Source organism: Plectropomus leopardus, chromosome 23 (genome assembly GCF_008729295.1).
Source record: "Plectropomus leopardus isolate mb chromosome 23, YSFRI_Pleo_2.0, whole genome shotgun sequence".
In the NCBI taxonomy this organism is placed as follows: domain Eukaryota; kingdom Metazoa; phylum Chordata; class Actinopteri; order Perciformes; family Serranidae; genus Plectropomus; species Plectropomus leopardus.
The window spans coordinates 16,292,376-16,308,080 of NC_056485.1; the positions used below are offsets into that span (position 1 = coordinate 16,292,376).

Here is a 15,705-nt window from a genome sequence, read left to right on the forward strand (position 1 = left end):
TGTACTCTGTTGCCACTTTTTTTGTTTGCATACTCCACAGGATCATGCAGTAACACTGGTTGTTATTCCTAGTTAGTGACTCCATAATGTTTTTTGGATTTTGCAGTGAGTGGATGAATTATTGATTGTTTCTCCTCCCTGCCTGTTTTACCATCACAGGGACTGAAGGTGGGAGCTGCTGCTGAGAGGATAGGAAACAGGAAGTGAACGTCACTGACACAGGAATGGGACTGAAAAAAGAAAACACCATCATGATGAGGAGAATGTCAAATCCACTCGTGTAGGATCCCAAAAAAATAAAAAAATCCTCGTTTTGAACTGCAGAGAAAAAAGGATGAATTGTCGTGTCCGAGCTGGAATCGAGGCATCAGGAAGGTAGGTGGCTTTTTTCCCAAAAAAAATATTATTATTATTATCGGCTATGGCGGTTAGCTTGGAGAAAAGAGATGTGTGTGTGTGTGCATATCCGAGGCCATCCATCCATCCTCCTCTCGCTGTCAGATGATGTGAACTCTCTGGTTGGTTTCACATCCTTCTCGCTGCCTGAACAGGTGCTAGCCTGGTTCCCAGTTAGCTCTGGAGGCTAGCTGGTTGGCTCGGTGTCGATGCAGTTTTTGTGGATTCACTGGAAATTCACCGTCAGTTTGGGGGTTTTGTGAATAAATTGGCGCTTTGGTGGACTCAGGCCTTTGGTTGCATGCTACGGGCTGCACAATTTTAGCGGCTGCATGCAGATAAAGCTCTTTTTTCAACGTGAAATGCAGATGTAACGCTGATGCTTGCACGGTTAGCTGCTGAGCAAAACGCTGGAAAAGGCTGAGATTTTATTGCCATGCTGGCTGTGTCATGGTTGCATTTTAGCATTAGCAGTGAAAAGCAAATCAGTCGTGTGCTTGTGAATGCTGTTCTGTTGCATACAAATCCATTTATTTAAGTTTTTTTTTTTAAAAAAAAAAAGTTGAGTGTATTTATTTGCATAGGGAAAATTTTAAAGTTTAACCCTTTGAAACCTGGAGCGACATCACTTTTCTTGTGCTGCTTTTAGATGTTTTACAAGTATTTAAACCTTTGAATCCTGAGCAAATTGTTGCAACTTAAAAAAAAAAGAAATGAGAAACTTAGTAAGAAATGTTTCAGGAATTGCATATGCACTATATGATGATTATTGTGGACTTCATGCTGCAGCCAGTTATTATTTTCAGTATGGATTAATCACTATAGAGTACATTTTTACTAATCAAGTAGTTGTTTTGTCTATAAAATTTGAGAAGAGTGAAAATGCCCATTACATGTCCCCACTGCTACGGTTGTATCATCACATTTTTTTTGTTTTGTCTAACAGTCCAAATCTCAACAATATTAATGTAACAATGATATAAACAAGAGAAATGAGGCATTTAAAATCACATTTAATCAGTTGTCAAAATGAATTTATATTCTTTCTTGATTGACTTATCATGAGCTGGGATGCTGTATGTAAGGCCTCGGTGTGTTGTTTTTCCTTTTTCAGTGAAATTCAAAACCTCTGAACTTTATATTTGTGGAAAAAAATGCAAATCGAAATTAAAATACAGAGGCCGTGCTGTCAGTGCGAGTAGTAGCAACCCTGATCACGATTTTATTTCTTCCACTTTTCAATTCTATCCTGTTTATCCTGTCCCAAACCAAGACTGTACGAGATGTTCCTGACACCAAATGTAATATTTGAAACAGTATTTTTACTGAAATTTAGAGTGTATATCAAAGCATGTGCATCAGTGTAATAGCAAATATACAAGCCCTCATATAATCACATATTTCCACAAAGAAAATAAAATGAACAACAATAATGATTATAATAACAATAACAGTTTATAAGTTTACCGAAATACATAAATAATTAATTCATTTTTTTAAAATAATAAAATAAAATACAAAATAAAAAAATAGAATTAATTATTTATGTATTTCGGTAAAGTAATGAATTAAAATGAGGTCAAATAAAATAAAAGGCATGATCAATACTTCAGTGTTGTCCATATAACATTTCCTTTTTAATCTGAGACGCAGATTGCATCGGTGCTTGTTTTCTTGTGCCAAAAGAAGTGTTAATGTTTAAACATAAGTTAACGATTCTCCGGCCACTGTTACCTTTTCCCTTCATCACCTTTCAGGCCTTCAAGTTATGATTTATGATTCGCAGGATCAAGAGTTACTCTTTCACGCCCGGCCGTTACTCACAGGTCAAACCAAAGGCACTGCAACGCTCTTTATTTGATTTGCTGTGGCCGTTAGTTTAATCAGCGCCTCTGATTGTGTTACGTCTGTCTGGAGTTTGTGCCGTCATTTCATCAAACATGACCTTAGTGTTTCATTCACAGTCACGCAGTCGTGACTGCTCATTTTAGTTTTTTCTCTCCCTCCAGTCTGGAAGATCATCCACTGTTTTTCTTCCCGTGTCGTTCATCTGGGAGAAGGTCAGATTACACGTCAGCAACAGTAACCACTTTTTTTGAACATTGCTAAATAGCTTGTCTTGACTTTCTCCTCCCGTATGTCTCGGATAAAAACATTAGCCTGGACTTTACAGCTTCATAACAAGATCTCTGTTTTAAAGTGAGAGCTGCTCTTCCTGTATGATTAGTCACACAGAATTACAGCGTATTAAGATATTTTAATGGATAACTGTAATATTTTTCAACCTGGATCCTACTTTCCCATTTTATTCTATTTTATTTTTTTTAATTTTTATTTTATTTTATTTTATTTTATTTTATTTTATTTTATTTTATTTTATTTTATTTTATATTATTTTATTTTAATTTAATTTAATTTAATTTAATGGGAACTACATTTTTTAAACTGATCACCTAATGAGTGAGGGGTCTGTAGGAGAAACAGGCCACACTTGGGGCATATGTGTCCTCAATGTATGTCTCCTAAAAGTGCTTCTTTTTGCCAGTAATTTGATCACATTATTATAACTTTATGGAAATATTCCAACAGAGATAGACCTTTTTGTTAAAGAGTGAGATCCTTTAACAGCTACTAAATCGTTACCGCTAAACTCACCAGACTCGGTTCAGAAAAACATTTTAGTGTGTTTAGAGCCAGCATTTTTTCACATCTAACTAAATGAATTAAGGGTTTATTTCAACAAGGGTTGCAACTCCATGAGATTTTCATGGTACGATAACCGTCTTGGAAAATATCTCATCACTTTATTGCAGAATCATTATTATTAGCCTATTTATTATCAATACAATGAAAAAATGTTCTTCACATTCAGACACAAGAACATGTAAATTGAAAATACAGCTTATAATGAACATGATTTTTCACCACAAAATTGATACATATTTTTATTAGACTCCTTTTTTATATTCTAGCAGGCATCCACTGCTGTCTCCCGAAAAAAAGCGAATATTCTCAGACAGGCGTAGGCTGGTGAAATTGATAACTGACAGAGCCTCATTGATCGCACACACTCACTGCAGGGTTTTTTCAATGGCTGCATTTCTTTTAGTTTCACTTCAGGCCAGATAGGACATGTATTATTCATATTTCAGCATTCATTTTGTAAAAGTAGGAACTTCTGTCTTCACTCTGGCCTTTTTTTTTTTTTTACAGCAGTCTCTTCCCTTGAGACAGCAGCATATTATTGACTGATATTTAATTTAATTCACAGACTAAATGTTTTGATGAAAAGATAAGAAGATAAAGTGAGTTTATAATTAGTTAAATTGAATCAAAGCTCTTATTACCACTTATAGTATCTCACATTAGTTCTTTGCATGTGTATTTTTTCCTTAAACAGACATCCCTGCATGCAGTCAGCATTCAGTCACTGCTGCGTGTTGTCAACGTGACGTTAATTGCGAGGAGTGAAAGCTCCCTGTTGTGTTGGATTTGCTGTACGCTGGATGTTTTGCTACAAAGCGATCCATACATCGATCTCCCGCTGCCTTTTGAAGGATGTGTATCAACTTCTTGGCCCCGTCTATGGAGGAGGTGTGAGCCTGTCGGTTAGGAGTAGGGAGGGCAAAACGCTGAGTCACATCCCAGCAACAGTCGCCTGGGCAACGCCTCCATAGTGACCAGCCGGAGGAAGATAACGGCCCTCCGCTGCTCAACTAGTTGCATAACATCAGCAACGTTTTGTTCCCTCGCTGTTGATTATGCTGCTGTTATCGACCGGCACACACACTCCTCCCTCTCCTTGGCTTATCCTCAAACAGAAAAATGCAATCTGACTCGCGGGGTAGTAGCTCAATAATCAACAGTCTCCCTGGCATAATTACTGTTTTGATGACTGTTGCAAAGAATGAAAAGAAACGCACCAACAATTGTACTGCAGGCTGTCGTAATTATAGCTATCGAATGTCAGCAGCAGGGAGAAAATAGGACAAAAGATGGCACGTCTAATTAAAGCCGACCATCTTTAAAAGGCTCGGTTCATTCGATATCTGCAAGATAACTGCAAAACCTTTAACATGCTCTTTATACTCGCTCAAATTTATCCTCCTGCTGACTCTGCAGCCCTCCTGTGCTTAAGAGTGCGTTCACCAAACTGAATCTGTAGAAGTCGGACAAACACACCCCTATAATGTGATTGAAAGTCAATTTACTCCGTCATGTGCACTCTGTAGTCAGACTTTAACTGGAGCAGGCGCTCTGTGCTCTGTGCGCGCTTGTAGTTGCTGCTCATGCCTCCTTGGTTAGGGATAGGGACTGTTTGTTATTTATGGGGAAGGGGTTTAACGGGTCAGGTATTTAAAAAAAAAAAGCACAGAGGAGGGACTTGTGTTTTTAATTTTAGCTTAGATATTTTAATTTTAGCTTAGATGATAGATACTCCATGAGATTTTCATGGTATGATAACCGTCTTAGAAAATGTCTTGGTATCACTTTATTGCAGAATCATTATTATTAGCCTATTTATTGTCAATACAATGAAAAAATGTTCTTCCCATTAGTCATTCAGACACAAAAACATGTAAATTGAAAATGCAAAATAAAATAATACAGACACCAAAACGATATAATATATATATAATATTAGATAATTTTATTTGTTTTGTTTTTCTTTTATATTTATATTGATTTACCTCACACAACAGCTGATTGAGGCAGCAGCAGACCAGCAATTCCCCTGTTTAGTGAAATAAAATGAGTGTTTTTCTCAGTGGAGTCTGGTGGTTTTGTTATAAAAGCTTCAAATCCCTATCAGTAAGGGCTGTCTTATGAAAAGGTAAAGCAGTTAAAATATTGCAAATATAGATTACACTTAAATTGATAGTGATTTTTTTTTAAGTGGCATAAAACTAATCAATCAGGCAGAGTTTGCTCAGCTTCGTTTGCTCATATGTACGTGACGCTGCAGTTTTCTACCCCAAAATTATTGTCAATAAAGATTGCGATTATGTGTGGTCGATATCGTAGACTGTATAAATAATATAGGTTTATTGCAATCAGCTGAAAGAGGGCGTATCTCCACCATACAGGGTGGAATCAGACGTACTTTCATCAATAAATCGATGCTCTCCAGTAGTCGAAATAGCTGCGCTGTAACCATAACTCAACTAAACGTGCTGAGAATAAAATAGTTGAAGAAGGCCAAGAAAGTTTGGTGTGAAAAAGAGGAAACAGTATTCTCATAATCAAAAAGCGACATCACACGAGCTCACCTCGAGATTCTCTGCAAACAGGCTGAATTCGATTTCCTGGCCACGTCGATCTGATAGAGCTCACAGGGAAATCGTCTCGCGGTGAATCAGTGCGATTGTTGGCGCGGGGAAAGTTTCTCTTCCCTGTTTTCCTCACTTTACAGAGTTTGTGCCAGAGAGGATTATGGGGCTTCAGTGTCACTGTTGGCGTTTGCAGAAGGCTTTTGTTCACGATGGCTTGTGCCGTGATGTGCTGTCATTCTCATAACAAAGTGTCGGGATTTGTTTGTCAGAGGAGAGTGGCTCTCACTGCAAAAACCCGCATCAAAAAGGGAGAGAAAGGGTTAGAGCTGCTGCAATCCATTTTTAAATATTAAAGGGACAGTTCACCCCAAAATCAGCAATACACATTTTATCTCTTAGCTGCTATTTATGAATCTGTATTGTTTTGGTGTGAGTTGTGAGAGTTGGAGATATTGACCATAGAGATGTCTGACTCTAATATAATGAAACTAGGGATGTCAACATTTAACCGTTAATCAGTTTTCCACTGAAACAATTGTTAAAAAAAGAGCGGAAGATTATCGCAAAAATTATTTTATGAAAGGGCTAAGGGTGTCCAGAAAACTGTATTTATAATGATTATAACTTTATATTTAAAATTATGTTACAGGAAAACAATATAAAATAAATATTTTTTTATTTGATTTTCAGCACTTTTTATGCCATCTTTTGTTTGTTTTTGATTTTTTTTCAATTTTTTTTTGTTGTTTTTTGCAATTTTTAAAACAATGATTTTGCTCATTTTTGGGCTATGTTTTGTTAAGCTGCTTGTTGCCTTCTTCCAACATTTTTTGATGAAATAAACCAATTTGGTCAAGTTTCAAAGAGTGAAATAGCACTACAGGTAACAAGAAAAATTGTATTTTTGGATGAACTATCCCTTTAAATAAATCTAAATTACAGCCTTGTCAATAAATTGTCTACAGTACAGAGCTGTGGCAGCTTAAAAACTTTCACTAGTAAAATAATGTCTCATTCACTCTGAAGCTCAAATAATTGTACTTCACCTCTTGTCAAAATACAGTTTATCTTCTCTTTGCCTGAACATCCACTGTCTGAATGCTCTGGATAAAAAGATGTATTTCTCAAGAAAGCGCTTTATACATTTTTAGAGAAATCCACTTCCTAAATCAATGGCGCTGACTCCAGCTTTTCTTTTTCTTCTCTTCCTCTTCGTTGTGGCCTTTTTTTTCTGAGCGTCACTTTTTCACAGCACAGTGCAGGAGAGACAAAACAAGATCAAGTAGAGTCACGGCGAATCCGCTCAGGTCGATATGAAGGGAGCTCAGAAACCTATTAGGCTTTTTTTCACTGAAATATGGAGGAATATGAAGTCGCCTGTCAGACTGTGAAGGATTAGTGCAGATCAGTCTGGCTGCGGCACCAGGGCTCATTAAATATCTATTCGTCTCCTCTTCTTCTCTTTTTCTTTATCACTTTTTGACCCATCGTGCCTCCAGGCTGATAGTCCTTTAAATATCTCCAGGTTACTTTATTATGTTCATTGTGCTCGGCCCGGTGGGGATCTTTTGACATCTTGTCACGTTTGCGGTCACAGGTGTAGTTTCCCGCTCGTCCACAGGGGGGCGATGTTTGAGCAAAGGTGACAGCGCTCTGCTCACTCTGGTCCGGCAGTTTTATCATCGTAATCGTCCTCTCATTGTAGAGAGGAGGGGGTCCATGTGACATTTTAATCCCTCAGTCTATAAATACACCACCTGGCTTTGCAGCGAACATTATACTGTCACCGCCAAATATCCTGAAATTTAAGTATTATTTAAAGGAAAATTAAGAAACAAAAAAAGTCTCAAAGCTCATTGCTACAGTAGCTATATGCAGCATTTCCAAAGCGCTTTTTAATTTCAAAGGAGTCGCCTAACAGCAATTGAAATATTTTTTAGATTTTATTCTGTTTTAATGACTTCATGTAACCTTATAGCATTGTTATAGCATTTCCAAAATTCCAAATAAACTTCACTCACTAAACAGCGACTGATTTTAGACCAGTTTTCGGCACTCAGCAGTGTCAGTTATTTAAAATAAATTAGTTCCCTGATTTCACTGCTCTTCTCTAAAAACTGTATTTTTTTTGCCCATAACTATACATCTACTCCATAGCATATTCTGTATTTTAACTTTTAGCTATTATACATTTATAATGCTTGTTTTTTTGTATGATTTTTGTAAAACTGCTTTCTATATATTTTTTATTTTATTTTTTGTCTTTATTCATGCTCTGCATCATTAAAAAATAGGGTCTCCTTCAATTCCCGAGTTTTAAATTATGGTTTGAGTGAATAAAAAATGCATTAATATAAAATAAGCGAATGATTGAAAACAACGTTGAGCATAAAAATATTTATATTTTTATCAAAATAATAATTTTGGCGGTTTCGACAAGGACAAGGAAAGGGGACTTTGTTGGCTTTGTTGGTCTCTTGCTTTTGCTCTTTGAGTTACTCAGGCACCAGTTATCACGTTCTCCAAATGTAACTGGACAGAAATGTAACTGAACAACCTCTGAAAACTGGTTGTGTTTCTTGTCATGTGCTGTTTAGTCTCTCTGTCATTGAAAAACCTGGAAAAGTCATGGAAAAGTTTTGAAATTTTGTGCATGAATGCGTGTGGAAACCCGGGTTGTTGGAATGATAAAGTTGATGTTTTGCTGGACTATAATTGTGTGTGCGACTATGATCTCTCCATCACATCGTCACTGTGTTCCCGTTTGTCTTTACTGTTGTTCTGCGCGTCAATATTCACGACAGACCCCCCCCCCCCCCGTCACCTTGTAGCCTCTATAGCATCCTCACAACACGGTGTGTATATCTCCACCACCCCCCTCCTTCCCTCCCTATCATCCAGGGCACCGCGCGTTGCTAAATGGAGTCGGAGCAGCTGTACCACAGAGGCTACTGCAGGAACAGCTACAACAGCATCGCCAGCGCCAGGCAGCGACGAGGAGCTGCTGGATGGAGCCGGCGTCATCATGGACTTCCACACCACCGAGGACGACAACCTGCTGGATGGGGACGCTGCCTCCCCAGGTAGGGAGAAAACGGGATACACCCCCCCCCCCCCGAGCTGTTTGATTGGACCTTTTCCCCCTCCATGACCCACGCTTGGCGAACCCTCACCCTCCAATCAGTTCCTTGAATTCTCAGTCAGCTTCCCATGATGCCCCATTCTTTCTGTTGCCGCGTCTTCAAGTCCAAAATCAAGTTTGCCTCCTGACTGGGCAGACGCGTTGCTGCTCCCGTTGTGTCACCCCGCTGCTGATGTCAAGACGCATCAAGTGTGTGTTCGCTCGTGTGTGTTGCTGTCCCATGGCGCAGTCGCTCTGCCATCTGCCCCCTCCTCATCTCCATCCACACCCATCAGCTGCTCCGCACGCCGTCCTGTCGCACCCGACAGACACCTGCCGCCCAACATCCATACACCATCATAATCCAGCTCCCGTTCTGACTAAAGCAGCCTCACAAGTGGTTATAAAACTATTAAGTCACAGTCAGCTTCATTGTCAGTTCTGCCGTGTGTGTCATACAGGAATCGAAAATACGATTCTCTGTATTCCCACGGTGCAGAGAAAAAAGTAGAGAAAATAAAGGATAAAAAAATATATGAAAATAAATAAGTGAAAGGCATAAGAAAAAAATGTGCATAAAGTAAATATATAATAATAACAGTACTAAAGATGTACCTGAGTACAAAAATATGACATCAGCAAAAAATATAAGACACAATGTATACACACACATACATTTTTATGTGTGTGTGTGTGTGTGTGTGTGTGTGTGTGTGTGTGCAGGAAAAAGTTTAGGTAAATCCTGCATAGTAATCCTACAACATTATTCGTTGTTTTTGTTTTATTTTCAAATCCATTTGCAATTTGAGCTATTTGATAATGACTCGATTAGTTAATTTGTCCAGTTAAAAGCCAATTATTCAACTGCTTTATAACCATTTGTAAGGCTCCAATAGGTTTGAACTATTTTAAGTCTTTTTCACCCGCAATCATTAGTTTGTTTGTCTTACACATCCTAATTGTCTTGTTCTGTCCAGATCATAACTTTGACTGTTTTCGTACCAACCATAACCATAACCATAATGTATCCTGTTCTCGTGTTTCCATTCACCATCGTGACCCCGTCACCTTTTTAATGATCTCACGTCCTGCTTCCTGCAGTTTGTTTTGTGGTTTTTATGAGTGCTTTGGCCTTGCTCATCGTTCCTCCTCCGCATTGTTTTGTGGCGTACGTGGATTGGTCATTCTGGTCAGGTAATGAGATGAAAAATAGGTGTGTGTTTGTAATAACACAGACACTTGGCAGAGCCTTTGTTTTGTTTTCGTGTTCATAAACGCGTCATCGACCGACTAAATATATACGAGCTCAGGTGGAGCGTGGTGTGTGAGTGAGGCAGTGATTTTAAAAACATACATGATTTATAATGCACTTTTTAAAGAGCGTGTTGTAGCATTGTGTTTTAGATCAGTTCAGATCATAACCTCAATCCATGCCATGCTACATAATTATAGTCATACCTGTCATTCCAGTGCGGTCACCTGTTTTTCATTCATTAAGAAGCTCCGTGGCACTCTGACTGATATATCTGGTGTCGCATCGACATCTGATCTGCTGCATCCTGTTTGGACTTCCGTGTCTTCGTAATTATGCTGATTCTTCTCCTTAGTTTTGACTCGCAGCTGCTCAGACAGAAAACGCACAAACTGACGCACGTTTTTAATCAGGATGCTTCCACTTTGGTTTGATTTTATGTTTGATTTTATTTTAAATCCATAGGCTCTCTGAATGCAGAGTAAGCACTGAAGTAAGCAAACTCATGTTTTTGAGCAGGAGATAAAGACACGGTCCTGTTTAAACTCAGTTTTTTGCTGAGCAGGTATTTTCCGTCCATTTTTTTATTTGGATAATTAAGATTAACCGGCTTTGTTTGAGTCAGTTTAAAGACACAGTGAAAATTAAAAAAGCAGTGTAAAGGGTTTGGTAACATTCACAAAGATCACTCAATAGGGCCGCTACCAAGTCCCTTCTTCATGCCTCCTTTACATTTTTACACAGAGCATTGATGGTTGTTAGAGAGAATGTATGGTCTTTAAAATTTCCCTCAAAATCCTGGAAAAGTCATGGAAATTTAACAGTAAAAATCGCGTCACTTGCAGAGGTAGTAGAGGTGTGTTTATCCACTGTCCATGTGTTTGCGTATGTGGGATTGGCTTCTGTTTCAGTCTCTGCGTGGTGATCAGCCGCTCACTGCTTTCTTATGAAACTTGACCTCTGGGCAGTTAACTGTGAGGGGTGAAAGCCTGGAGAAACCTTAACCTGCCAACACTGTCACTGCTGCGACACATACAGAGCGAGCCTTAGACAAACGTCAGAAACAAATAACTGAGTTTCCAGTTTTCCTCTTTGGTCTGCAAGTCTCCATGTGTTTGATATTTTGGTCTGTACTGTGACACACGTCTGCATTTGCCTGGGCTCCACCTCCCACGCTCATAATTTGTGTGTGTGACACCCATACGTGCATCGGCATTCCCATGAACCAGTTCGGCTGCAAGCCGGCGTGAGCTAGCGTTTCAGAAAATCTCTGAATGACATTGCTTCCTTGAAGTTGGTGTGCTGCCTGTCTCTGGCTCCCCGTGCTATTTTTACGTAGTAGAGAGGGGTGGGTTCAGAGGAAAGCTTGTAAAGACCTCCTCCGGGCTGAAACTGCAGAGTGAGCAAAAGGGGGCCGGCTCACTCTGTGGTCCTGTGGAGATTTTTGTTGGAGCATTTTGTTTGCTTGGAAGAAGAACTGGAGATAAAAGGAGCAATGCTTTGGAGAATTTAAACTCAAAAGGATTAATTTTGTTTCTTTGGGACTCTCTGGATTACTGAGACTTTTGTGTTTGAAACTTCATGTTGGGTTTTTGCTGGTTTGGTGTCCTGACTGGGACTTGTTGAGCAAGGAAGTAACAAACTATGGCTGATATCAGCTGTGTCATTGCCTAGCAACAGGAGCCCTGCTGACAGGTAAGAGACAATGGAGGTCCAAGCCAGGGGTGTCAAACAAACGGCCCACGGGCCAAAACCGGCCTGCCAAAGGGTCCAGCCCTCTTGAGTACTTTGCAAAGTGTGGAATTTAAAAAAAAAGTTATTAATACCAGAGTCTGACTGACTTTATCTCAGAAAAATTAAGAAGTAAATATCACTAAATTGTGAAAAAAATGTCTTAAGTCTCTTTTTGGTTGCTAGAAATAAATATTAAATCTAACTTCTGATAATAACTGGTACACCTAAGTTGAGGACGTCTTTGAATATATACATACACAAAAGTGAGCATTTTTATTGTTTAAATTTAGATATATTCCAAAGTAAAAGTCCCATCTTTCTATCTTGAAATGACTTCAAATCTGACAATCGAGGTGCTGTTTTTAAAAAAGAAAACATAATTCTGATGGTTTTACTGGTCCGGCTCACTTTACAGGAAACTGGGCTGTATGTGGCCCCCAAACTAAAATGAGTTTGACACCACTGGTCCAAACTATGACTTTAATATTTTTAATATTAATGATAACAAAGGAACAGCGTGTGAAATCAGGGTCCCATTGTTTATCCTGGGAACAGCAACACCAGACTCAAGCTGCATTGTTTCATATAATAACACAAAATCACTCAACAGTTTACAAAACACGTTCTGCCTTTCAACAGTGACCGTGTGATCTGTTTTGGGTTTTACCCATGAAATCCACTTCAGCTGGGATTGGTTTCGAGGGAGAAAAGTAGGGAGGGTTCCCCTACATTAGGGTCCGTAAAGTCTGGCGTGCATTATGGCACAGATGTTATGAGACGTGCAGATTGTATCTCACATGCTTCACATCCTCTCTGTAGAGTCACTGTGAAAGAGGAAGATTGAGCAACTCTTGCATGTCTGCAACCCCATCGACAGAATAAATGTTTGCATTATACGTTTCTGCAAACCATGTATGGTACAATGGTACATTTATTATGTTGCTGGTACGTTGAAACTTTACCTTTCTTTATGTTTCAACAAGAATGCAGTTGATTTGTGCTTAAATTCAGGCATAGAATCACTTGAAAACGGTTAGAAATAGATCTTTTTTTGGCTTAAAATGCCTTGTTTTGGTGGCACAATGCAGTGGTGGTTTTGTAAAAAAGCAACAGCTGTTTATGGCACTATCCCTGGTGGAAACACAGCAACAGGTGGCGAAAAAACAACCCATGTTTGTGACTAAAAAAACGCTGGAAATCCTGATGGTGTCTGATTAACTTATTTGTGTCTTCTCATCAGTTTCTTGTACAGTGTCCAACATATTTTCTCTTTGCACGCTGTGGCAGAAGTTGCAGTGAAACTTTTCAAAAAAATAACCAACATAACAAGGCAAATGACTCCCACGGGAATATAGTTATTTCTTTTTTTGTGCATTCACAAAGCTTTCTTTCATTTCACTGATGAATAGGCTGATTGATTTTTAGTTGAATTGGAAAAATGCTGCTTTTGAAGGTTATTTTCTTTATCATTTAGGGCTTCAAAACAGATAACAACTATCTATCTGACACAACTATTGCTCTCTTTCTCCCCAAATTTAAGATCTGTATGCGTCATTGGTTGAAGATCATTGTCATCAATTTAATTTTTTAGATTTTTTGGGGCATTTGGCCTTTAATCAATAGGGCAGACTAGGTGTGAAAGGGGGAGAGAGAGGGGGGCGACACGTAAAAAAAGAGAGAAACCCGCGAGTGATTTGCAGAGATTGTGACAATCAAAAAATTTAACCACTGATTTACGGACGTCTCGGTCACAATGTAAGTCACTTTGCCACTAAACTTTTGGCTTCAAAGCCCGACACACTTCCTCAGTAAAGCCTAGCCTTCACTGTCAGTCCATTTAACAGCGCTTTCTTCCATTTCTGCTTTATAAGCTGTTGTTTGCGCTGTCTGTTGTTTACATAGGAGCCAGGTTTTTAAAAATGGCAGTTGCCGGGGCTGCATTGACTAATAACCGTATACTTAAGTCACTCAAGGTTCCTCTTGTGTTGGGAGTGTACTTATTCTGAAATACGGGTGGGCGATAAATTGAATACTAAGTGTCTCGCAGCTTGTTCCACGTGTGATGTATAAAATGACTTTATTGCGAACATCAAGTATAAAATGTCTCGTTTTTTTAGCCACTGGCATGAGACTCGCTTCAGCATTTCAGTTTTTCCTTCTCACTCCTACAGCTCTCTGCCTCTCACAGACACACAGACAAAAAGCAGGGCTTTTGCAGAGCTCCATACTGTGACTATTTAATTGAATTTTGCGACCATTGAACGCGACTACGATTTGCAAATACTGTTAATATATGAACTGAAGAGCTGCTAGTTCGTTTCTAGCTTACAGAGAATAACAGTGGTGGTGGCGGCCGCGTGAGCAGGTGAAGCTTTGCTCCAACCGCATCTATTTTGTCACATTTTTGACCACGGAGCACCAGTGCAACTTTGAAATATTTGCAATTTGTGAACTGGAGATCTGTTAGTTTGTTTCCAGCTGCAGTGGATGAATCCTCATACCGAGGTTACTTTTCAACTTTCTGCTAACGCTAACATATAATTGTTGACCGGAAGTCCACAACAAAAACATCAACACTTTAAGTACGAGACGTGCCGGGTCTTTCAAAATAAAACCACAGTGGGTTTCCTTTTGATTTATTCAATGTTATACTTTACTTCATTTAACATTATAACAGGATTTTAATAAAATTTGTTATAACAATTTATGTAACTTTATTTTTTGGCAGTAGCTACTTTATTTGTAACTGTATTTCATTTAATAACTCTGTATGGTAGTAGTTTACAGGAGTTTAGAGGAGATTTCAAAATATCAAGACATATTTCGTGAATCATGATATAGCGTAAAAATATTATGATATTATTTTAAAGGCATATCGCCCGGCCCTACTCTAAAATTGCACCAAAAAACAAAGTTCTGACAACTACGATGGTTCCTAGTTCTCAAAATGCAGATATAATATAAAGAGAATTCTTAAATCTATGGGAAAAAAGCCTCTCGTCCAAAAACGCCTAATGTTTTGATAATCAAAATGTTTTAGCCAATCCGTTAATTGACTAAATTTTCATTTCTATTATTATAATATCCACCTGTCAGTAAGCCTGTTTCACTGCATAATATAAACCTTTACTCCTTACTTTAACTCCCCCTGCACTTGTTTACAATGGAATAGTCCATGTTAGAGCTCACTCTCTCACACACACACACACACACGCATGCACGCACATACGCACACACACACACACCCCTGTGACCCGGCACCGTGGTCTCTCCCATACAGGCAGGGCTCACTGATATCCCCTAGCAACCAAGCAGGCAAGGCTGACCGGCCGGTTGTGCTCGTCTTTCCCTTTCAGAGTGTGTGTGTGTGTGTGTGTGTGTGTGTGTGTGTGTGTGTGTGTGTGTGTGTGTGTGTGTGTGTGTGTGTGTGTGTGTGTGTGTGTGTGGTGACATCATCAGCTCTAACAGTCAGCTGCTGCAGTGAAGGGAGAGAGAAAAGGGAGGGGGAGGGAGAGCAGACACACACACTCTTTCACTCAAACGCACACACACACACACACACAGCCCCGCTTGTCTTCCTCCGGTAAACATGGCAGCGGCAGCAGCGACTGACACACACGCAGAGAGCAGTGCGTAGTGAAGCTTAGCTTAGCCTAGCCTCGTCTCACCTGTCAACATGGAGGAGGAGGACGCGGCGGCCGACCCCTATTTGCCCTACGACGGGGGAGGGGACACCATCCCCCTGCAGGAGATCCCTAAAAGAGGTACGCCACGTCCCCTCTTCTTCTTCTTCTCCCCCCTCCGATTCGATTCCCTCTTTTCCTCACGCTGCTGTGATGACAGAGGCTGACCTCCTTCTTCTCCGTCTTGTACAGTGAGTCCCTGTAGACATATGGCAGGCAGATATGGTGCAGGTTAAGCAGATCTTC

At 39.5% G+C, this 15,705-nt stretch overlaps 1 protein-coding gene across 8 annotated transcripts in view; it reads left to right on the plus strand.

Annotated features, from left to right (window-relative positions):
* Positions 1-244: 244 nt before the first annotated feature.
* Positions 245-15,705, plus strand: part of clcn3 (chloride channel 3) — a 47,715-nt gene continuing 32,254 nt past the window's right edge. For 4 of the 8 annotated variants that reach the window (XM_042512067.1, XM_042512070.1, XM_042512068.1 and 1 more), the window contains exons 1-2: positions 245-375; positions 8,571-8,752. In XM_042512067.1, the coding sequence (XP_042368001.1) occupies positions 335-375; positions 8,571-8,752 (223 nt within the window). In that variant the 5' untranslated portion in view covers positions 245-334. Of the gene's footprint in view, positions 376-8,570; positions 8,753-11,402; positions 11,738-15,314; positions 15,541-15,705 lie in introns of those variants that run through there. The other 4 variants (XM_042512073.1, XM_042512072.1, XM_042512074.1 and 1 more) reach the window with 4 other exon arrangements.